The sequence below is a fragment of the Piliocolobus tephrosceles genome, chromosome 8 (assembly GCF_002776525.5).
Source record: "Piliocolobus tephrosceles isolate RC106 chromosome 8, ASM277652v3, whole genome shotgun sequence".
Lineage (NCBI taxonomy): Eukaryota > Metazoa > Chordata > Mammalia > Primates > Cercopithecidae > Piliocolobus > Piliocolobus tephrosceles.
In genome coordinates, this window is record NC_045441.1 from 138,324,700 (window position 1) to 138,349,693 (window position 24,994).

Genomic DNA, 24,994 nt, shown 5'->3' on the forward strand with positions numbered 1-24,994 from the left:
GCTGCGTCCCGGCGGCGAGCTGGGCCCCGGCCCTCAACGGCAGCCCCCGGCCCGCGCGCCGCCCCTCTGCGGCCGCGGCTGGGACCCCGGCTCCGGCCCCGGCCCCGGCTGCGAGCTGCGCTGCCGTCCCGGCGCCTCTTCAGCAGGGGAGCTGCACAGCAGCTGCCATGTTGCTACAAACTGCATCCTGGGAGGCATGTCCCTCTCAGGCCGTTTAAAGAGAAACACTCCGAGGCTCGTCGGAGGCTGCCGGAACCCAGACAGCTCCATCTACAGCCGGTAGGAGCGAACAGTGTCGAGCGAGCCGCCCGGCGGCGACGGACACGCCCTGAGCCCGGGCCAGCCCGTCGTGGAGCCCGGGCCGAACCTCCGGGGCCTCCCACCCTCCAGGACCCTCCGGCCTCTCACCTGGGGTCCTCTCCTGCCCGGACACCCTCGGGCGACGCCGGGAGGCGCGCGGGCGGAGGCGAAGTCGGAGCGCGCAGCCCAGGCGACGTGCTGGGGTCTGGAGGCGGCTTGATTGGCTCCGACAGCCTTCCTCCCGCCGATCCCCTGCGCCTCTCACACCCAGAACCCGGGGTCGTTCCCTTTCAAAACCTGCGCTCACAAAGGGATCTAAGAAACCCGTCACACCAGAGAAAGCCCGGAGTTCATGTGACCAGCTCAGTGCAGCCCGGGTTCCAGGGACGCGGGCTGTGCTTCCAAGGGGAGCCAGGGGGTTGGGTGCTTTTGTGAAATGCCCGAGTGTTGTTTTCGACATGAAAGGACAGAATTCCTAGAATCAGACCCTGCTGGGGATGGAAGTGGCCAGACGGGTCATTTAGGAGGAAACTGAGGCCGAGTGGGAGGTGACTTGTTTACCCTCAGTCACAGTATGAATGAATGCTCTTTGTAACCATGAGAAGTCCCAAAAGAAATGCAGGAGCTTAGAGTTGAAGACTCCCCTTCCTGGACAGGTCCACTTAACCGTGTATTAATTGAATACCTACGAGGTGGCGAGAACTGGGGATAAACTGAAAAGGAAAAAACAAAGAAGAAACTATAGGCAGGCGTCCTGGTTATTAGCGATGAAGCCCAATTGGCACTAACTTAAGTGGGGGGAAGGCGGGGGGGAGCAGAGGACATGTGTGTGTTTACCTAATGGAAGCCCAGGAGTGGAGCTGGTGTTGGAAGGCAACACCAGCAACAGGACTCAGTATGCTGGCAGCTCAGATAATGGAAAGTTATAGCCGGGTGCGGTGGCTCATGGCTGTAATCCCAGCACTTTGGGAGGCCGAGGTGGGCAGATCACGAGGTCAAGAGATTGAGACCAACCTGGCCAACGTGATGAAAACCCGTCTCTACTAAAAATACAAAAATTAGCTGGACGTGGTGGCACGGCCCTGTAGTCCCAGCTACTCGGGCTGGCTGCGGCAGGAAAATCGCTTGAACCCGGGAGGCAGAGGTTGCAGTGAGCCGAGATCGGGCCACTGCACTCCAGCCTAGGGGACAGATCAAGACTCCATCTCAAAAAAAAAAAAAAAAAAAAAAAAGGAAAGTTACGGATAGAGGTAAGGCTAGAGCTATGCATCCTGTCCCCTCCCTTCCCGGAGGCTAGAGTTCTCACTCAGGTCTTTATGCATTTCCTAACATGTGTGCATTCGTAAACAATGCACACTACCACACCACGGGTTTTGGTGTTTTTACATTTTATGTGAATGATATTATCCAGTCCCTATCCTGTTGCAACTTGCTTTTTTCCATGGGTCATTTTGTTTTTGAGATACAGACGTGTTTAAACAAGAATATCTGGTTCATTCATTTTACCCACAATATAGTATTTCATTGAATACATAAACCACAGTTTACGTTCCATTCCCCCTAGAGGAATGAGAACAAACCTGCTGCCGGCGACATCTGCATGCATGTCTCATTGTGCACTGCTAAAGTGCGTCTCGAGAGACGCCTAGACACGGGACTCTAGATGGCAAGAGCACCTTCATCTTTCCCTGGCTTCCCGAACTGCCCACTGAAGGGATGGTGCCCACTTACACATCCACCATCGTGTAATTTTCTCTTTTCCCATCCTGGCTCATACTTACTGATAATGGACTCAGAACGTTTGCCGACATGATGAGTGTGAAATGGTAGCTCATTATTTTAATTTGTATTTGTATTAATGAAGTTAGGCATCTTTTCATGTTTACGAGACATTTGGTTTCTTCCTCTGTAAATTTCCTCTTCATATCATTTGCCAATGTTTCTGTTGTGAGAACCTTTTCATATTGGCTTATAGGTGTTTCATTAAAAATCTATTCTGGATGTTAATCATATCACCAAACATTTACTGTAATTACTAATACGATTGCATTTAAATCTACCATCTTACTAGTTATTTTCTATGTGTTCCAGCTGTTCAGTGATACCTCTCTCTCTCTCTCTCTCTCTGTCTCTCTCTCTCTCTCTCTCTCTCTCTCTGTCTCTCTGTCTCTCTCTGCCTGCTTTGGGGTTGAGGTTTATTTTTAAATTCTATTTTTATATTAATACTCTATTTTTTAGTAATTTCTATTTTCACCATTCTTTTACTAGTTACATATAATGGTTGTCCTCAGTTTTACAATATACATCTTTAATTTTTTAACAGTCTACATAAATTATGCCACTTCACATATGGTGCGATAACCTTAGAACAGGTTATCCCTACCATCTTTTATACTGTTGTTAGCATACATTTGATGTTTATGTATATAGTCTCCACAATACCTTGTTAGATGTGCAGATGGCAAATATCTTCTCCCAGCCTGTCTTTTAACATGTTTCATGGTAAGTGTTGCATAAACATTAAACATTTTTAAATTAAAGTATTATTTATATGCAGTGTAATGCAGATTTCGAGTTTATGGCTTGTCTAGCTTTGACAAATGCAAAGACTTATGTACTCCGTACCTGCCATCAAGTTATAAAACATTTCAGCTGGGCACGGTGGCTCACGCCTGTAATCCTAGCACTTTGGGAGGCCAAGGCGGGTGGATCACCTGAGGTCAGGAGTTCGAGACCAGCCTGGCCAACATGGTGAAACCCCATCTGTACTAAAAATACAAAAATTAGCTGGTCATGGTGGCAGGCACCTGTAGTCCCAGCTACTCAGGAGGCTGAGGCAGGAGAATCGCTTGAACCTGGGAGGTGGAGGTTGCAGTGAGCCAAGATTGTGCCACTGTACTCCAGCCTGGGCAAGAGAGCAAAAACTCTGTCTCAAAATAAATAAATAAATAAATAAATAAATAAATAAATAAAGCATTTCATTACTGAAGAAAGTTCCCTTATGTTCTTTTTCAGTCTTTGAGTTCTGATGAATCCATGCATCTGTGTTCTGCCATGGTAGATTACTTTTGCCTTTTCATAGAAACGGAATCATACATATACACTCTTCTGTATGTAGGTCCCTTTAGTCAGCATACTGCTTTTGAGATTCAGTCATGCTGTTGCATTTTCAGTAGTTCAGTCCTTTGTGTTTCTCAGTAGTACATATTTCATTTCACAAAATTACATGGTTAATATGAATTTACTCCTATAATTGCGTATACTCTTGGTTTATTTTCCCCCCACAAGACTACCAACTGTATATTTGCACATTAATACTAAATATTGTGCAATCAGCTGCAGATTTTTGTTATGAATTCATCACAATAGGAATTGTTCCAAAAACAGTATTAAATTGTTAGCAAAAAGTGTTTTGTATTTTCTTCAGTAAATGGTTCTTCTTTTTAAAAACATTTTGTATGTTTTTATTTATTTTTGATTACTGCATTGTGGTTTTAAAGAGTAGCCTGAGTAAAATATGTTATTTGGAATTTGTTGTAATTTGCTTTGCAACCTATTTTTGTAAATATTCCATGTATACTTGAAAAGAACAAAATCTCTAATTGTTTCGACGAGACTAGTTGAATATGCTTTTGAAATTTTCTATATCCTTACTAATTTTTCTTTATCAATTACAGAGAGAAGTATGTAGAAATCTTCTATTGTGATTTTTCCTTTTTTTTCTTTGTAATTCTGTCATTTTTTTGCATTATGTATTTTGAGGCCATGTTGTTAGGAACATTGAACCTCATTTTTTTCTCGTAACATTGTGATCTTATTTATCGTAGTAATGCTTTTTGCATTAAAGCCTGTTTTGTCCAGTAATATTAATGCTCTAGCTTTCTTTTGGTTAATGTTTGCTGGTATATCTTTTTCTGTCCAGTGAGTTACTTTGAACTTTTTTTTTTTTTTTTTTTTGAGACGGAGTCTGGCTCTGTCGCCCAGGCTGGAGTGCAGTGGAGCGATCTCGGCTCACTGCAAGCTCCGCCTCCCGGGTTTACGCCATTCTCCTGCCTCAGCCTCCCGAGTAGCTGGGACTACAGGTGCCCGCCAGCTCACCCGGCTAGTTTTTTGTATTGTTTTTAGTAGAGACGGGGTTTCACCGTGTTCGCCAGGATGGTCTCGATCTCCTGACCTCGTGATCTGCCCGTCTCGGCCTCCCAAAGTGCTGGGATTACAGGCTTGAGCCACCGCGCCCAGCCACTTTGAACTATTTTGTGCCCTCAAGTTTTAGGTATATTGCTTGCAAACATCATGTGACAGGATGTCAAGCATCATTTTGCCTGTGTCTGGGAATTGAGGTTAAGGCTCAGTACTAAGGACAATAGTTGTGAGGAACCCCACATTTTAACTTCATGTGGCCGAAAGGAGTTGAGACAGTCACTTACAGAGCTGACCAGGAGGTACCACCTCAGGACTGGCCCACCACTGACACCACTACCCCCATACACAGAAAAAGAAGACTTCAAGAGAGGGAGATTATTGGCTATTCCTTCCCTTTCCACCACATGAGAGAGTCTTGGTCTCCTTTTGTGGGAGCCTAGGACATGGCTCATAAGCCTTTACGGTCTCCATCTTCCACTGTAGGGAAGAAGAGGAGGCCTTTGATATGTGTCTTCTGAAGTGTATGGATGTACTGAATCATGGAAACAGTATTTCATGTCGATTTCTGAAGAAGTAACTCATCAGAGTAGGGCTTAAAGCAACATAGGTGGCAGGTGGGGCTATTCCCACTCCATCCCAATTCCTCTCAACCTGATGGTGCAATGAGACCTCTTCAGCTTCCTTGCCTCCCTGGGACAAAACACAGAGATGAATGGGAGGGGCAGGGACTCTGTGGCTGCTGTGAGCCACAGGCCACAGGATGAGATGTCTGCCCCTGAGAAAGAGTTAGGGTCAATACTTTCCAGATCCCTCTCTTAGGAGTGATTCTCAGTGTCAGAGCAGGTGAGGGTGAAGCTGAGCACTACCCCACTTACCTGGACGCTACCATACCAGCAGATGCCTGCAGTCACAGGTGGAACCAAGCTGAATGAAGGTTCTCCATCAACAGATGTAAGCACATTCTCCTCTACCTCCTTTTTGACCTTATAAAGCCAAAAGTGAAGCTTTGTGAAGGCTTAGGCTAGTGTCTGTGAGGGAAGCATGACAGGGTCTGAAGAGCAGACCACATGTTCTCTTCACCCCAAGGTAGATCTAGCCTGAACCAGAGTTGAGGGGACCTGAGTTCTGTGTTGAGCTTCACTCAGAGTTCAAATGTGCCTCACACTAAGACTGAAATGAGACTTTCCTTATAACAGAAAGTGATGAAATATAGTATTAGAATTTTGACAAGATGTCATATGATATCAAACAGCTGGAAAGCAAGGAAGGGTTGATATAGCACAATTACAGGGTAGTCATGAAGAAAAAGGAAAACTATTTTATGGTTATGCTCCAATGAATGAATACTCCTAAAACTTAAAAGCATAGAGCTGGATTTTTGTTTTCTTTTATAATCTGACAACTTATTTTTAAACTAGAAAGCTTATTTTGTTTATATTTGTAGTGAATACAGATGTATTTAGATTTTTTCATCATTTTATTTTATGATCTTTTCATCACTTCTTTCTCCCTTTCCCTGCCTTCTATTAGATTAATGAAACTTTCTTCATTCAAATTTTCTCCCTCTGCTAGGTAACATTCTGTTTCTATTCATCTAGCAGTTTTAATGAACATTTTAAATGTGTGTTTGACTCACAAAGTCTATACGTAATTGATATCTCTGCCCTTTTCTTGAAGTCACAAGGACCATAGAGTACTTTCATTTTAATCATACTCCATCCACCTTACATGTGATTGTTTTCTAGTATTTTAGTTCCATTTTTTTGTATCCCTAAAATTTATATTGTTTTATAAAGTCAATGCATGTTAAGATTTACCCACATTTACTGATATTTTTTCTTACCATTGTTTCTTCTTATATCCTTCTCCTACTGGATTTACCTACTGAGTTCAAGTTTCTTCTTCCCAAAAGATAGTCCCTAATAGTTTGTTTTCAGTGAGGGTCTATGAATGGAATATCTGTTTTTATTTTCTGAAAATATCTTTATTTGGTTTTGCTGTTGTATGATAGTTGATCAGGGTATAAAATCTTCATTGACAGTATTTTCCCTTACCACTCTGTAGATGTTAGTCCATTGTCTTCTGACTTCCATGTTTACCATAAAAGAGTCTATTGTCAATCTAGTAGTTTTCCTTAGAAGCCAATCTGGTTTTTTCCTCTGGTTGTTTTCAGGACGTCCTCTTTGTTTTTGGTGTTTGATAGTTTTATCACAATATTTTTATATGTGACTTTACCTTTTGTTGATGAAAATAGTCAAACTATAAAATATTTGAAGAGATTTTTTTTCTGAGCCAAATATGAGTGACCAAGAAGTCAACAAAGAAAAAAAATGAGTGACCAATGGCCCATGTCACAGCCCCAGGGGATCCAAAGTGGCTGGGCTACAGCTTGGTTTTTTATATTTTAGGGAGACACAAGACGTCAATCAATACATGTAAGACGTACATTGGTTTGGTCTGGAAGGGCAGGAAAACTGGAAGCAGGGCCTTCCAGGACATAGGTGGATTCAAAGATTTTCTGATTGGCAGTTGACTGAGTTATTATCTAAAGACCTGGAATCAATAGGAAGGAATGTCTAGGTTAAGATAAGGGGTTGTGAAGACCGAGGTTTTATCATGCAGATGAAATCTTCAGGGAGCAGACTTCAGAGCTCTTATGAGACCTAAAAAGATGCCAGACTTAGTTAATTGTCTCCTGGATCACGGAAAAGACCTGGAAAGAAACAAGGATTTTCTATAGAATGTAGATTTTTACCCTCAAGAGACAGCTTGGCAGGGCCATTTCAAAATATGTCAAAGAAATAAGTTTTGGGATAAAACACTTCAATTTTTTCAGGGCCTGCTATTTTTCATGTGATGCTATACTAGAGTCAGGCTAGAAATTGTGTCTTATTGCTACAAAAAGTCTTTTCTGGCAGTCTTGGGATCTCCATTTTAATGTTAATGCTAGTCAGCTGTGCCTGAATTCCAACAGAGGGCGGGTATAATGAGGTATGTCCGACCTCCACTTCCCATCATAGCCTGAACTAGTTTTTCAGGTTAGCTTTGGAATGCCCTTGGCTGAGGGAAGGGTCCATCAGTCAGTTGGGGAGCTTAGGATTTTATTTTTGGTTTACATTCTATTTACCTTATTCAGGACTTGTGCATCTTAAATTTGAAGATTTATATCTTTCATCAAATTTTGAAAATTGTTAGCCATTCTTTTTTTAAAAAAGGTTTCTTTTCTGCAGATTTCCTAATCATTGCTTTCTAGAAGAGAGCATCTGATTAGATAGAGGCATGGCAAATATTCCTAGCCTATGCTGTTAAAATGTCATGTTTCTGTCCACAATTTTCTGTATCCTTCATTCTGGGTACTTTTCTTATCTAGCTTTGATTTAACTAATTCTTTTCAGCTGTATCTAGTTCTGCAGTTTCACCAGTCCATTAAAAAATTTTCAATGAGTATATATTTTATATATTCTAGAAATTCTGTTGGTTTCTTTTTCTTTTTCAAATACTACTTTCTTTTTTTATAGTATCTTGATTTTTAAAAATATTAGAGACTTTTGCACTCCTAGTATCTTGTTTTATGTTAGGGTTTAGTGATTTCTAGTTCTATGCTTTTCCCACTCTGCTTTTTCTACTTTGTGGCCTCTATTAGTCTTACACATTACAAAAATACTCATTTTATATTCTCTTCTGGATTATCTTTACATGAATTCAAGCTCTTGGATTTTAATCCACTGCTTGTGTTCTCACTGATGGTGGATTGTTTCCTTGTGGATTTTGCAACATGTGACTATGAGCTTACACTGATCATGGCTTGTGGTCTGGATTGTAGGATGGTTCCTCCTGTTTTTGAATTTGCTTCAGTCAGAAACCTCAAGTGCTATCACTGAGCTAAGGCCAATTTTTATGTTAATGTATCAGCCCAGTGGATAATGTACATTTGAATCACAAACCTGTATGAGGTACTAGCTGTGGTTTTGAATTCTCAAGGAAGATACCACCCCCTCTGGTGCCATCACCCAGAGTCCAGCCTGAAACAGGTAAGCTCTCTGTTGTCTGTGGCAGCCGTGGAGCTACGCCACTCACATCTCCATTCAGGAACTTACTATTCAGTTGCAAGGTGCCCTGCTAACAGCTCAAGTAGTGAACCCCTTCAGGAAATGCCTTGGTTTTCATGCTTGTCTTGGGCAGTCCCAGTCCATGGCTGAGCAGGTGGGGTCCTAGGGCCTGGTTATTTCTGCCCAACATGGAACTTCTCTGAGAGGCAATATTTGCTCTTGAGCCCCTCATCGGGTTGGCTGAAACTCAGATCCACATCCTGCTCTGTTCCTGCTTCCTTACCTCTTTCCTTTCACCGGTATTGGCCCTGCCTTGTGGCCTAAGACTTGCCTGAAAGATCCTGCTTCCTCCCCCATTTATCTTCTACAGGCATTATTCCCCAGTAGACCTCCTGAACTCCAAGCCGTGTCTCAGTGTCTGCTTCCCAGAGATGCAACTAACACATCATCCTTTGTTGTTGGGATGCATTTTTTTCTGAACCATGTGTTTAATGAAGATGAGGCCCTCGAAAATGAGGCCTCAAGGGGCTTCATGTGGAGGTGCCAGTTTTTATCTCTGCTGGCCTAAGGCCTACATATCCTTCTCCTCACCCCACTCCAGGTAGGCCCAGCAGCGACCCATGTGCTGACAACTTGGGTGTACAGTTTTGCCTTCATTTGGGGAACACTGGAGTTTCCTTTTATTTCATTCTATCTTAGCTCCATATTTAAAGTTATGTTTGGCCAGCTGCGGTGGTGACTCGTGCCTATAATCCCAGCACTTTGGGAGGCCGAGGCGGGTGGATCACGAGGTCAGGAGACCTATACCATCCTCGCTAACATGGTGAACCCCCGTCTCTACTAACAATACAAAAAAAAAAAAAAAAAAATTAGCGGGTGTGGTGGCAGGCGCCGAGGTCCCAGCTACTCGGGAGGCTGAGACAGGGGAATGGCCTGAACTTGGGAGGCAGAGCTTGCAGTGAGCCGAGACCGCGCCACTGCACTCCAGCCTGGGCGACAGGGCGAGACTCCGTCTCAAAAAAAGATTAAAAAAAGTTATGTTTGTGAGGTCCTATCTGGAACTTCCAGATGTAGTTGGGTCATACAATCCATAATATTTGCATTTATGACTCTGACCAAATTTTTTTATAAAACGTAATTATTTAAGTGTATGTATTTCATGTCTAAACTGTGTTTTTAATGTCTTTAAATAATCGGGTACAACTGTACAACTCTGGGTTAAAACAAACTTGACAATTACAACAAAATTAGAAACTTCATTTTATAGCTGTCAGGGAATAAAGGCCTCCTTATGACTTCTAAGTTTCTTGCCTCATTTTTAATTTTTTTTTTTTTTTTAATTTTTTGAGATGGAGTTTCATTCTTGTTGCCCAGGTTGGAGTGCAATGGCATGATCTTGGCTCACTGTAACCTCCACCTCCTGGGTTCAAGCAATTCTCCTGCCCATTCTCCCGAGTAGCTGGGACCTCCTGTTCTGCCTGTTTCGGCCTCCCAAAGTGCTAGGATTACAGGCATGAGCCACCATGCCCGGCCTCTTGTGTCATTTTTAAACAGACAACTTTTACACACAAAGTGAGAGATGGTCTCATGAGGTGACAGACGGAGCCTGAGCAGGGGTCTGAGAAAAACAGGGGAGGTATCAGTTCCACCTGGAGAGATCAGGGAAGGCTGGGTGATGCTTTGGGCCAAGACCTGGGGGCAAGTGGGAGTGCACCAAGTGGTCCATGAGGAGGGGAAGGACACGACATGCAGTGGGAACGGCATAGTGCTTAGGGAAAGGCTGGCAGTTCGGTTTGTCTAGAGGGTGAGATGCAAGCAGAGGAGCAGGAGAACAAGGAAGGAGTGCCCTCATGAGGGGCTGGATGTGCTATGCTGAAGTATGCATTTCAGCAAGCAGATGACGGGGAGCCACTGGAGTACTTTACATCAGGGAGCCTCAGTAAGCAGACTTACCAGTTAAAAAGGGCCCCCGGGTCAGTATGAAGGATGGACTGGTGCAGGGTGGGGGTAGGAGTTACAGACTTAAGGCCCAGAGAGACCTCTAACAAGCCTTCAATGTGGAAAAATGATAGACAAATGTCAGAGGAATGTCAGTGTAATAGTTACAAGTGGCCAGGGCAATCTTCAAAGATCTTGATGCTATTGAGATGGTTAAAGTGCAGCTTAACCCATCTTGTCTTCAGTCTGCCTGTGAACATGACAATGATGCTGCATTGCTACTTAACAATGGAAAGAGTTGGAGGGAGGGGGCCATCTTCAGAAGCATCAGGAATAAGAAAACAAAACTGTAAAAAGATGAAGGAAAAGATGTCAAGAGGCTACAGCAAATGAGCACCTTTTGATGGGCAACAGAGGGTGACCAAGAATGGCTGGAATGATGAACTTCAAATGTTCTCATTTTGGCACAAGTTATTTCAGTGCCAGAAGATATATGAACGTCCCAGGGAGTATTTGGCCTGGCCTCAGAGAAGCAATGAGGGTTGCCCTGAGTTTTGGGAGGTGTGGTAAGCTGAATAACACACCCCTCCGCCCAGGATGTCCACATCCTAGTCCCCAGAACCTATGAATATGTTAACCTTATGTAGCAAAAGGGACTTTGCAGACTTGGTTAGGTTTGGATCTTGAGAGGGAGAGATTATCTAAGTGAGCCCAATGTAATCCCAAGGGTCTTTAATGAAAGGAAGGCAGGGCAGTGAGTCAGAAAAAGATGTGACAATGAAAACAGAGGTCAGAGTGACTCCTGTAGAGGAAGGGGCCACAAGCCAAGGAATGGAGGGAGACTTAGAGGTTGGAAAAGGGGAGGAAATGAATTTTCCTCTGAAGCCTCTGCCTCTGGAAGCAATTCTGCCCTCACGATACCTTGATTTTGGTTCCAGAACTCATTCTGGACTCTGATCACCAGAATGGTAAGATAAACATGTGCTGGTTTCAGCCACTGGGTTCCTTATCATTTGTTATAGCAGCAGCAGCAGCAGCAGGAAACTACTAGAGGAAGGGAACCCTGTGCTTGGCCAAGCATGATGCTTTGGGACAGTGGTAGTGCAAGAGTTCCCAGGAAGTCCGTGGGGAGTGGTGGCCCCCTCATTCGCTGGTACTCCTCTGGTCTCCCTCACAACTGACTGGGCACCTCCTCTGGATGTATGAAGCAGAACTCAACTCCCCTGCCCAAACCCATTGCTACCTGTGTTCTCTGTCTTGGTGAGAGGCACCCAAACCAGAGACCAAGGAGTGCTTCATTTAGGAAACCAAGCACCAGGATTCTGGCCACGATACTCCAGATTTCTGCATGTGGTGTGTAGATGAGAGGGAGTGTGAGAACACACAAAAGATCACTGGGGAGGATATGGGGTAAGGAGGTGCCCCAAGCTGGACAGACACCAGAGGCTACTCCAGACTCAGCCAGGGAGCAGGTGGACCAGAAGCACAGCAGAGAGGTCAGGGCTGACAAGCAGGGCAGCACGTTCCCATCCCCAGTTATCCTCACAGCAGCCAGGGCAGATCTTCTCCCATGCCCTCTGTGGCAAAAATTAAGGTGGATTTGACATTTTCATTTTCTTAAAAAGGCTATGACCAAAACAGAAGACTGAAAACTCAAGATAAAATGGTAATGATTATTAACTCTGGCTGATGGGAATATGGGTGCTAGCCTGGCTCAACTGCCATTGGCTAGACTTTGCTCTAAGACCTGGATTACAACTACAGGCATCACGATCCTTTCTTCACCTCATGCCCAGCCAAGAAAAGATGCAAGAAGAGGCCGGGTGTGGTGGCTCACGTCTGTAATCCCAGCACTTTGGGAGGCCAAGGTGGGCAGATCACCTGAGATCGTGAGTTTGAGGCCAGGCTGGCCAACATAGTGAAACCCCGTCTCTACTAAAAACACAAAAATTAGCCAGGTGTGGTGGCTGGTGCCTGTAATCCCAGCTACTTGGGAGGCTGAGGCAGGAAAATCACTTGAACCCAGGAGGCGGAGGTTGCAGTGAGCCGGGATTACACCACTATACTCCAGCCTGGGCAACAGAGCGAGACTCTGCCTCAAAACAAAACAAAACCCCAAAAACATGCAAGAAGAAAGCATCCAACATCCATTTATCTTGGATACTCTGCAATTTTTCTCCCAGACTTTCCTATCTTCATGTATGTCATCTCAAATCATATACAATGTAATGACATAAACTATGTTTATATCCTGTTGGAAAGTGATTTGATGTGTTTTGATTCTCTCTCTAAATGTCAGTTTCTCTTCACAGAGTCAAATTTCTCTGGAATCTTCCATTCCTAGTTCTCAAGGTCAGTCACCTGTCTGGGTCCAGGTGACCAAGCCCAGAAGGAGGGCATTATGAAAGCTGACCAGACAGCCCCTTGGAGGGCATGTTTGGGGGCATCAGTGACAAAGACACATGCCTAGGAATGGAACCCAACAAACCGCCTTGGTGCTGGTTAGGTTTTATTTTAACAGGATGTTTTCTCTTATTTTTCAAAATATCAGTTATATCAATATTAGAAGTGTAAACAGGTACAAAATATACAGTACATAGAAACAATTCTCTTAACTAGTCTATTGCCTAATAAAAGTACGCATGAGGGGGCTGAATGAATGGGCGCTGCCAGGTCCCTCCCTCTGCAGGGGAGACAAGAGGACCAGTGGCTGCTTCAACAAAACAGGAATGGATATTTGTGTGGTAGGAACAGCACTGTGGTCGAATTAAGAAATCTGGAACCACCTTTATGATGTTAGATGCTGGAATGAACAAGCCACTTGGCCCCCATACCCAGTCTTGTGAGCTGGGCCCTCCAAGTGCCCCCAACAGGTCTGAGAGTGCACATGCTAAGGAGGCTAGGGCACAGGGGAGGTGGCTGCTACAAGCAGAAGTTCCTTCGAGGCCTGGTGACTGGACTCTTGTCGGTGTGGGACAAATATTTTAAGAGGGAAAACCTGGAAATCTCTGCTTCCCCGCAATGATGTTCCAGTAGGATGAGACGTCTCGCCTGTTGCTCTTTCCCACTCATGGCACACCATGTGTACCCACAGTGAGAGGCCGAGGTGTGTCCCCTCTGAGCGGTTTGCATCTCTAAAAAGAAATCCCTGTCCTGCTGCTTCCCAAGGTCACAGTAATGATCAAATGAGATGCATTTTGAAAACGAGAAACCACCACACAAAGTGAACAGGAGACAGAAGCATCTCATGGAGTGGGAGGCAGCCCCAGGTGGGGGTGGGCGGCCAGGCTTTGCTCCTGGGGTGGTGCAGCTCCCCAGTTTCAGCTTCTCCATCTCTCCAGACCTAATGCTGTGATTTCAGACAACTCGTCCTTATGAGGCCTAGGAGTCACACACTAGGAGACACCACCAAGTCCCCTTGGGACGGGTACCGCAGATGGCCTGAAATAGAGAAAAGTTGGGGCCAGCGCTTTTGGGGGACCTTTTCAGGAGAGGCAAGCTGGGAAATGCAAACGCTATTCCTGGAAGGGTCCTTCCTGCTGCGCTGAGGTGTGCTCCAAGGGACCCAATGGCCCTCACTGCCCAAGGGCTTGGTGCTCTAGGCTCACTCAGCCCACCTGGGCAGAGCAGGGGCGCCCACGAGATCCCATCCCCAGGATTCAGCGGGCCAGGGGTCCCCAACTGGCTAACCTTCCAACACACTATCAGACTCAGTGAGATAGTGACAGAAATGCAAGCCCTGAAAACCAAAAGTACCTACAAAATTTAAATGGCCCTATTACTATTTTCCAGCTTTTTCCTCAAGAATTAAAAAACAAAAAACAAAAAAAAACAGGTTTGCAATTAAATTACTTAAAATTATACAGCGCTCCCATTTCACAGAGAATTCTACTTGGTTTCGAGGTGGCAGCTGCCCTGGTGGATAGTTTCTCCTTCTCCAGTGATCATCAGTTCAGCAACTTGGACATTTGGGTTCTCCCCGTCCCGCGTCTGCCTGAAGCTTCCACGCCGCCCTGCTGCCTGCACACTGGGCTTTTTACACGTGCGGCCAGCCGGGGTCACGGGGCTGGGGGCGCTCACATGTCCCCGCCATCGGTGGGTCCCAGGACGCTGAGGCCACAAGTCCAGTCGGTCACAAGGTCTGTGGAGGCCAAAGGTCCTTTGGAGGCGGGGCTCTTGAAGGGGTCGGGTGGTGCGGGCGGCGTCGGGAGTGGCTGGCCTCGGGCCGGGGTCTTGGCGCCTGCCGCATGGTTGCGCTGGTGCTTGCGGAGGTGGTCCTTGCGGATGAAGCTCTTGCCGCAGACGGTGCAGGTGAAGGGCCGCACGCCCGTGTGCGTTCGGTAGTGGTCGATGAGCTTGGAGCGTTCGGTGAAGCGCTTCTCACACTCCGTGCAGGGGAAGGGACGCTCGCCCGTGTGCAGCATGCGGTGGCGGATGAGGTGCGCAGGGCGCGTGAAGCAGCGGCCGCACTCCCCACACCGCAGGGCGCTGCCATCCCGTGCGCTGCCCCCACCGCTGCCGCTGCTGCTGCTGTTGCCGCCGCCACCGCCGCCGCCGCCGCCGCCACTGCCTGTGCCAGGGCCCGACCCGTCGGGCAACCCACAGCTGCGCTGGTGCGCGCTCAGGCTGACCTGCAGCTGGAAGCTCTTCCCACACGTGGCACAGGTGAAGGGCCGGCCCCCGGGGGGTGCCGCGGGGTGCTTCTTCAGCCCTGGCTTGTGGCCAAAGCCTTTGGTCCGGCCAGGGTATTTACAGGGTTCGTTGAAGGGCCTCGGGGCCTGGCTGGGGTCCAAGACGGCCTCTCCGTTATCTGGGGAGGGGTAAGGAAGCCCCTCCGGCCCCGTCCGGGGGTTCAGGCCCACTGGCGGTTTACACCGGAAATTCCAGCCCCACCGGACCCCCCCGAAAAGCCAGTCCCCAGGAGGGGTCTCCTCCTGGGCCACAGCAGGGCTGAGCTCACTCATGTCCCTCTCAGGCCGGGCGGGCTCTCGCAGCCCCAGCACAGGGTCCTGGCTGGGGAACGAGCTGCCCTGGCTTTCCCAGGCTCCTTCCTGGGCAGGACTAGGGAAAAACCGTGTGGCTTGGCCTGGTCCAAACAGGGTCCCGTGAGCCTCTAGGTCAGTAGGATGTACAGGTGTGGCCACCACCTCCTCTTCCTGGACTTCTGTTTTTATTACAATTTTTACATCTGCTGAGAAAGACAAAAAGACAGATACTGACCTGTCCCTTACCTGCTGAGCGAGCCACAATCTGCCACCATCACCTGCTCAGCAGGCTGCTTGGCCACACGAACTCCACCAAGGCCCTTGTGGCTGAGCCCAGAGGGCAGCTCAGCAGAGCAGCTTAGTGGTTGTGAGGCTGCCTCCCACCCGAGGACACCAGTGTTCTGGCACCTTCACCACAGGAAAAGCCACCATCATATCTGCTCCCCAGGTTCCATTTTTCAGTGTGGTTGTTAAGGCTGAGCATGAATTGATCCTCAGAAAGGAATTCGGACTGCTGCAGGTAGTGTGCCCCACCGCAGTGCAGGGAATGGGGGTTCAGACAGCTCAGCCACACCCCAGCTGTGGGCTGCAGGCAGTTCCTAACCCACAGCTCATCTATGAATGCCCACTTCACAGTGTGAGGATTAAACCAGACAACATGTCTGAAAGTGCCTTAGTGAGCTCTTTGACATGCAGCAGCATTCAATAAATGGACCCACTAGCTAATGATAAAAATATTAGTGAATAAGAATGTGTTTGATTTTATATAAGTGTACTTGAACTTCACATTCTGAGGTTTCACATCAGGGATCTTAGCTATTAGCACGTGTTTTGGGTGCTAAAATATGACGTTATTAAAGTAACAGGTGACTGGGCTTTAAAACAGAAGTAAACAGAAAGCTAACAGATAAATTTGGTGGCAGTTCTTCTGAAATCGGCTTTCAGACACCTGTCTTTGGTAGTACCAATATCTAAGAAGTGGTTTCAGTTCAGTTTTGTTTTCTTCCATGCCAGAGAGAAGCCACAGTTGCTTAAGCCTGGGGAGGAGGTATATCCTTCAATCGATCAGCTTATTAGAATACACCACTTAACACCATATGAAAAAGCAACAGACTGAAACATGGATGTCCTCAAGAAGGGCTGCGGACGCCTATGATTTGGGAAGGAGATAAAGAACAGAATGTGCAAAGGGTCATAAGAGTGCAGACACCCTAATGTCTATTGGCTGGAAGGTCAGAGCAGTTCACCAATGAAAATGGGACGCCTGGACGGAGGTACTCCCCACAGGCAAGCATGGCCCTTCCCTTCCTCCTGTTGCCACCCGTACCTTCTGTGGAGGCTGCTGTGTTGAGCTTCAGGGTCCCGTCCGAGCATGCTGAAGAGGGATGGTGAGGAGGGAGATCCGCCTGCCAGGAGGTGGGGGGGATGGTGGTGGAAAAGTTGGAATGGACACCTGCAGTAAGGGGAGAACAGAGCCTGTGGGTTAGGGGAAGGATGGGGAGGACAGAAGACTGCTGGGGAGGAGGGCAGGCTAAGCTCTGAGGTCCTCCCCACTGGGGGCTTTTCTGAGTGAGCACGAGGACCTAGCCTCTCTGATCCCAGTTCTTTTGTCCCCCACTCTGAGGCAGTGGGAAGCTCAGACATCATTGCTGTGTTTCACATGGGCCCGTCTTGAATAGAGGCAGCCAGTGACTTGCCCAAAGATGGGGCAAGAGGAGCGGCCGCACAGTTATGCAGGGGCCACTGGAACAGGGCCAGAGAGACGCCCAGGAACAGCATCTGCAACCTGAGAGAAGCTCGAGACGAGTCCTTTAGTACAGTCCCACCTTAAGATGGGAAAATTTCTAAAGTTGTCAGGTCGGAAGTGTTGAGGGCCCACAGCTCCCCCATGCGGCCACGAGCCCTCCCCTGTCCTTCCCGTGATCCCTGAAACTCATTCCTTATGTTCCCGTCTCAGCCACTTACTAGAGGTGGCGTCCGTGGAGATGTCTCCTGCTCCGGAATCCAGCTGGCTGAGGCCCCAGGGCTCCTCCCCGATATCTGGCTGCCCGGCTGCCCATGCCTCCACGCCCAGGGCCTGCTGCTCCTGGAGCTGGAGCTCACCCTCCTGCTTGATCTGCATCAAGAGGTCTGGGGCGGGAACTGGGGGCCCCGAGCCTAGGAAAGGGAGCGAGTGTGAGGATACAGCATCACGGCCCCAAGAGGTCTGGGGCAGACACGCACCTAGCTGGAGAGGTAGACACAGGGGCCTTACAAGGGTCCAACAGCAAAAGAGCCTGGTGGGAAGGGAGGCAGCAGCAAATAGGATGGGGGCCTAGGGCAGAGCCTGAGGTCACATGGTATTGGGAATGCGGGTAGGGCAGGAAAGGGTGAGGTGGGGGAGGGGAAGAATACACAAGCACATTCTCAGGGCTAGGCTGCCAGTCCAGGGGGAGACTGAGTTGCCCTGGGGATGGCCTGCCCTCACGTGAAACACAGAAATCCTGGACAAAAGTGAACCCCAAGTCCCCCCAAAACCTTAACCCCCTCATATATTTAAGTGAGTGCAAAAGAAAAGATCCCAGAGGTAAGAATGACAGAGAACACACAAAGTCCAATCAAGAGTTACAGTGGAAGGCAAGCGACCTAGAGTTGTTGGAATAGGATACAGGCCTTAGGGGCTGGGCTTTCATGTCCATGCGAGGCTGGGAGTGTGGCCGAGCCACCTGCCTGAAGCCAGGAGCCATAGGCTGTGGCCTGTCTGTGAGATGGGGACTAGGAAAACGCCATCTGCCTGCGGGAGCCACCAGGAAGCAGCCTACTTGTCCAGGACTATGTGTGGGAAAGAAACGCATAAAAACTTGGAATCCCATGTCCACACAGAATTCACACTACCCACACGGGCAGACACCATAAACTGAGAAATTCACAGAAAAATTGGCTGAGAGCCATGGCAACTTAGGAGGCCCCAGCATGGGCAAATGCAGATCTGCCTCAGAGGGGCACCCACACAATGCAGTCTACAGGGGGCTTCTAAGGGAAAACTAAAACCAGAAGAAAAACTAAAACCTACAAAACAGAAGAGGTGCCAAATGGCCATGATAGTCATGGCAGAGTTCACTCCCAAGAACTACAGAAAAAAAGGAGAGGCTGAATGATACAGTAACCTAAGTATGTCTAAGATCATCAAAGAGATAAAGAACAGAATCTTTAAGGCAAGAAGAGTAAATTATTTTGAAAAAGGTAGATTTGAAAAAGAACTCAACGTTCCAGAAATGACAGAGGCAGTTATGGAAATGAAAAACTCAAATGGATGGCTCTGGCTCAACAACAACAGACTGAACACAGCTAGAGAGAATATTAGTGACTTGGGAGAGAGACCCAGGGAAATAATCCAAAGTACAACATTGAGAGATAAAGAATGAAAAATATGAAAAAGTTAAGAGACATGGAGGATAGAATGAGAAATTCCAACACATGCTGGTAGAAATCCCAGAAAAAGAAAATGGAGAAATGAGTAATGGCAATAGGTAAAGAAATAATGGTTGAGAAATTTCCAAAACTGACGGCATTGTAAGTCCACAGTTTGAAGGAACAGACCAATTCCCAAGTAGGTAATAAAACAAACCAACCAACCAACCTAGACAACATTCATGTGAAATGGAACCATAGGAAAGACAAAGAGAAAAATCTTTAAAGGTACCCAAGAGACAATAATGACATTCAGACTAAGAGTAGATTTTCTTCAGCAACTGGGATATCAGAAGATCATGGAATATCTTCAAATGTTGAGAGAAAACATCTGTCAACTCATTTTATGAGGCTAAGACAATTTTTGTTGCACAAACTAGAGGGGTCGTATATGAACAAATTTAAAAAATAATCTCATATATGAACAGATATGTAAAGATTCTAAATGAAAGAATTACAAATCAAACACAGCAATATATTTTCAAAAAAGAAAAAGACATAATATATTAAGAACACATTGGGTTTATTCTGAGAGCTCAAGGATAATACTAGAAAATATAATGAACAAAGTTAAGATTAATAGCAAAAACAATAATCATCTCAACAGATGTAAAAACAACACTTAGCTCTTCTATTTCTGACATATGGCTGGCTAGATGTGCAAAGAAACAGAAATTCCTCCCAATGTGGAATATCTAAAATTGCTGAGTAGGCTGAGTACAGTGGCTCACGTCTGTAATCTCAGCACTCTGGGAGGCTGAAGTGGGAGGAGCTCTTGAGCCCAGGAGTTTGAGGCTGCAGTGAGCCATGTTTGCGCCACTACACTTCAGGCTGGGTGACAGGGTGAGACCCTGTCTCAAATAAACAAACAAAAAAAGCCAGCCTAGGCAACATGGAAGACCCTGTCTCCACAGAGGGGAAAAAAAAAGGTTTTAAAAAAAAGTTAGCCAGGCATGGTGGCATCCCCTGTGGTCCTAGCTACTCAGGAGGGCCACTGTGGTCCAAAAACTTCCAGGTCAAGCCTGTAGCTTGAAGTGGTCCTAAGTCTGCACTGGCATCAGATGACCAGCCGAGGAACACATCCACATTCTCAGGAGGAAAGCATTTTAAACATAGCTTTCAAATAATCAATGAGATTATTTACAGAAATAAAAAAGAGTGAAAGTATGAGGAAACAAGACTATCAAAACTGACCAAATTTTGAAAAAGAATCAAATATAACTTTAGAGTGGTAAGAAAAAATAACTGGCCAGGCGCGGTGGCTCACGCCTGTAATCCCAGCACTTTGGGAGGCCGAGGCAGGCGGATCATGAGGTCAGGAGATTGAGACCATCCTGGCTAACATGGCGAAACCCCGTCTCTACTAAAAATGCAAAAACTTAGCCGGGCATGGCAGCGGGCGCCTGTAGTCCCAGCTACTTGGGAGGCTGAGGCAGGAGAATGGCGGGAACCCGGGAGGCGGAGCTTGCAGTGAGCCGAGATCGCGCCACTGCACTCCAGACTGGGGGACTGAGCAGGACTCTGTCTCAAAGAAAAAAAAAAAAAAAAAAGAAAAAATAACTGAATTTTTTTTTTGAGATGGAGTCTCGCTCTTTTGCCCAGGCTGAAGTGCAGTGGCACAATCTTGGCTTACTGCAACCTCTGTCTCCCGGGTTCAAGCAATTCTCCTACCTCAGCCTCCCCAGTAGTGCTGGGAGTGCAGGTGCACGCCTCTGGGCCTGGCTAGTTTTTTTTGTATTTTAGTAGAGATGGCATTTCACTGTGTTGCAGGCTGGTCTTGAACTCCTGAGCTCTGGCAATCTGCCAGCCTTGGCCTCCCCAAATGCTAGGATTATAGGCGTGAGCTACTGTGCCTGGCCAATAACTGAAATTTTAAAATCCAATGTGTAGGTTAAACAACGGAATGGAAATGACTGAATGGTGAATAGTGAACTAACTAGAAGATAGAATAAATTATTCCAACCTTGGCCAGGCACGGTGGCTCACACCTGTAATCCCAGCACTATGGGAGGCCAAGGAGGGTGGATCACGAGGTCAGGAGATCGAGGCTAACACGGTGAAACCCCGTCTCTACTAAAAATACAAAAAATTAGCTGGAAGTGGTGGCGGGCGCCTGTATCCCAGCCTACTCGGGAGGCTGAGGCAGGAGAATGGCGTGAACCCGGGAGGCGGAGGTTGCAGTGAGCCGAGTCGCACCACTGCACTCCAGCCTGGTTGACAGAGCAAGACTCCATCTCAAAACAAAACAAAAAAAAACAAAAAAACAATTATTCCAACCTCAACATAGAGACTGAGCTGAAAATATAAAGAGGGGTTCGAAGTTTTAAAGGATAATATGAAAAAGTTCCAGAATAAAAGGTTAGAGAGAAAGGGGGCAAGGCAAAATTCAAAGAGGGAAGATAACACATTTTCCCAAATTGGTGAAACATTTTAGTGATTACAGCAGGATAAAAGAAAATAAACCCACATCTAGACACATTGTAGTAAAACTGCAGATCACCCAAGACAAGAGACCTAAAAGCAGGGAAAGAAAAAATGCAGATCATCCACAAAGGAATCCTGATTAGACTGGTGGCAGATTCTCAATAACAACAACAAAAGCCCAGAAAAAAGGGGCAAATTATCTCCAAAAGCTAAGAGAAAATAACACTCAAGCTAAAATTACGTCTTTCCACTACAGTTGTCCCTTGGTGTCAGTGGGGGATTGGTTCTAGGGCACACCATGGATACCAAAATCCACAATGCTCAAGTCTCTTATATAAACTGGTATAGTATTTGCATATAACCCACACACATCCTCCTGTATACTTTAAATCACCTCTAGATTACTTATAATACCTAATATGGTATAAATGCTATGCAGATAGTTATTACTCTGTATTGTTCAGAGAATAATGACAAGAAAAACGTCTGTATATGTTTAGTAGACACCTTTTTTCCTGAATATTTCAAATGTGCAGTTACTTGAATCCACAAATGTGGAACACATAAATACAGAGGACTCACTGTATAGGGATGGAATAAAGATATTTTGACACATATAAATATATATAAACTCATATACACACACAAAGTGAGGGTTCATTACCATCAGACCCACAAAAAATAACTTCTAAAGGAAGAAAAAATTTCTAAAGACTCCTCTATAACAATAGAAATAGAATACATTAACTGTCAAATTAATTAAAAATAACAAAAGTTTGAAAAGGAAAAATCTAAATGAATAATTCCCAAAGGAGGGGCAGGAAAAATACAGAAAAGGCAGAACTAAAGATTAACAGCACAGTTTAAGATGGTAGAAAATAATCCAAATAAACTAATAACCATAATCAATGTAAATGGTCTAGACCAGAGCTAAGAAGAAAAAAGAATGTGAACCACATATCTAATTTGAAGTATTCTGGTAGTCATGTTAAAAAAGTAAGAACAGGTGAAATACATTTTAACAGTATATTTTATTTAGCCCAAGATATTGAAAATGTTATTTCAAAATCAATATAAAATGATTTATGTTATTTTATACACGCATGTTTTGTACACATGGCTTGTTTTTGTTCATGGTTTTTGAAATGTGGTATGTATTTTATCCTTATAGCACATTCCAAGTGCTCAGTAGCTACATGTGGATAGTGGTTACTGTTTGAATATTTAAAAGGTAAAGGTAAAGATTATCAGACTAAAACCAAACAAATCCCCCAGCTATCTGCTGTTTACAAGAGACATACCTAAACAGAAGGACGCAGAAAGCAATGTAAAAGAATGAAAGATGTACTAAGCCAGAACAATGTAAAGAAATGATTTAGCTATACCATATCACATGAAATAAACTTTAAAAGTAAAAATATTCGTAGAAATAAAAAGAATTACTGCATAATAGTAAACTAACCAGGAAGATAAAATAATTCTAAAGTTTTTTTATTTGAGATGGAGTCTTGCTGTCAACTGGCTGGACTGTAATGGTGCAATCTCGGCTCACTACAACCTCCACTTCCCAGGTTAAAGTGATTCTCCTGCCTCAGCTTCCCGAGTAACTGGGATTACAGATGTGTGCTACCATGCCTAGCTATTTTTTGTATCTTTAGTAGAGATGGGGTTTCGCCATGTTGGCCAGGCTGGCCTCAAACTCCTGACCTGAGGTGATCCACCCGTCTCAACCTCCCAAAGCGCTAGGATTACAGGCGTGAGCCACCGCACCTACTCAATAACTCTAATTTTTTAAGCTTATAATACAGCTTCAAAATAATAAAGCAAAACTGATAAAACTCTAGGGAGAAATGAGCAAATCCATCCTTGCAGTGGGGAATTTTGATGTATCTCTCTGTAATTGATAAATCTAGCTAACTAAAGGTTACATAAAATTTGACCAACTCTACCAATAAACCTGATCAAAGGAACCAAAATAGATTCCAAACACAGAAAACACAAGCTTTTTAAGCTACACAGAGCATTAAGGAAAAATGAACACTTTCTAGGTCATGAAACAGACTTCAGCAAAATTTAAATGACTAGTATTTTACACACTGCATTTTCTAGCTACAACATAATTGTTTGAAATAAATAACTCCCATACATACTAAAATTTTAAAATATATTGCTTTCTAAATAATCTGAGTCTAAGAAAAAAATCGCAATGAAAATTAGAAGATATCTGGAACCCAATATTAATGAAAATATTATCTATCAAAATGTATAGGCCACAGCTACAATGGTACTCAGAGGAAATTTTATAGCCTTGTATGTTTATATTAAAAAAGAAAACACAGGGGCCGGGAGCAGTGGCTCAAGCCTATAATCCCAGCACTTTGGGAGGCTGTGGCAGATCACGAGGTCAGGAGATTGAGACCATCCTGGCCAACATGATGAAACCCCGTCTCTACTAAAAATACAAAAATTAGCTGGGTGTGGTGGCTCGTGCCTGTAGTCCCAGCTACTCAGGAGGCTGAGGTAGGAGAATGGCTCGAACCCGGGAAGTGGAGATTGCAGTGACCCAAGATCGTGCCACTGTAAGCCTGGCGACAGAGCGAGACATCGTGTAAAAAAAAAAAAAAACAAAAACAAAACACGGGTCAAAAATTAATGGGTTAAGCAGTCAATGCAAGACATTAGAAAATAAATAACATTTAAGAACCTTTTCAAACGTAGAAGGAGATAATACATATAAGAGTATCATAAACTAATAAAAGGGAAGACAAAGATAGAATATAGTTAAAGTTGGTTCTTTGAAGAGACTATTAAACCAATTCACCTCTAGCAAGATTATCAAGAGAATGGGAGAGACAGCACCAATAACCAATTGGAAGAATGAAAAAGGGAACATAATGATAAATGTAGCAGAGATTTAAAAGATATAGAGGATATTATGTTATTCCAAGTAATTTGAAAATTCTGGGGAAACTGACAAATTCCTAGAAAAATTTCAACCTGCCAAAACTAAAGAAGAAATAGAAAACCCGAATAGTGCTATAACTAAAATAAATTAAACTGGTAGTAAAAAATCTTCCCCACCAAGAAAAACTTCAGGCTCAGGTGGCCCCACTGGTGTTTTCTACTAAACATTCAAGGAATAGATAATTCCAACATTACAAAAACTCTCTGAAATTTAAAAACAGAATGAATACATCATAGCTCATATTTTTAATACCAAAACCAGACAAAGACGGTCTGAGGAAAGAAAATTACAAGCCCATCTCATCCATGAACAAAGATGCAAAAATCCTAAACAAAATAATTAGCATACAGCAATGTACATAAAGGATCATGACAAAGTTAGGTTTATTCCAAGACTGCAAGGTTGTTTCAACATTAGAAAGTAACATAATTGGCCGGCGGGCGCAGTGGCTCAAGCCTGTAATCCCAGCACTTTGGGAGGCCGAGACGGGTGGATCACGAGCTCAGGAGATCGAGACCATCCTGGCCTACACGGTGAAACCCCGTCTCTACTAAAAAATACAAAAAACTAGCCGGGTGAGATGGCGGGCACCTGTAGTCCCAGCTACTTGGGAGGCTGAGGCAGGAGAATGGCGTGAACCCGGGAGGCGGAGCTTGCAGTGAGCTGAGATCCAGCCACTGCACTCCAGCCTGGGCAACAGAGCGAGACTCCGTCTCAAAAAAAAAAAAAAAAAAAAAAAA

The 24,994-nt window shown here is 45.2% G+C and overlaps 2 protein-coding genes across 9 annotated transcripts in view; both read right to left on the minus strand.

Moving 5' to 3' along the window:
* ZNF777 (zinc finger protein 777) overlaps positions 1-717 on the minus strand; it is a 30,562-nt gene extending 29,845 nt beyond the window's left edge. The window contains exon 1 of the mRNA XM_023225480.1: positions 409-717. The gene's annotated coding sequence lies outside the window, so the exon portion shown is untranslated. The remainder of the gene's footprint in view (positions 1-408) is intronic.
* Positions 718-12,921: 12,204 nt separating this feature from the next.
* Positions 12,922-24,994, minus strand: part of ZNF746 (zinc finger protein 746) — a 26,229-nt gene continuing 14,156 nt past the window's right edge. For 6 of the 8 annotated variants that reach the window (XM_023225487.2, XM_023225482.2, XM_023225486.2 and 3 more), the window contains exons 5-7: positions 17,381-17,572; positions 16,743-16,868; positions 12,922-15,621 (exon numbers count right to left, since the gene is read on the minus strand). In XM_023225487.2, coding sequence (XP_023081255.1) covers positions 14,507-15,621; positions 16,743-16,868; positions 17,381-17,572 — 1,433 coding nt within the window. In that variant the 3' untranslated portion in view covers positions 12,922-14,506. The remainder of the gene's footprint in view (positions 15,622-16,742; positions 16,869-17,380; positions 17,573-24,994) is intronic. The other 2 variants (XM_023225488.2, XM_023225483.2) reach the window with 1 other exon arrangement.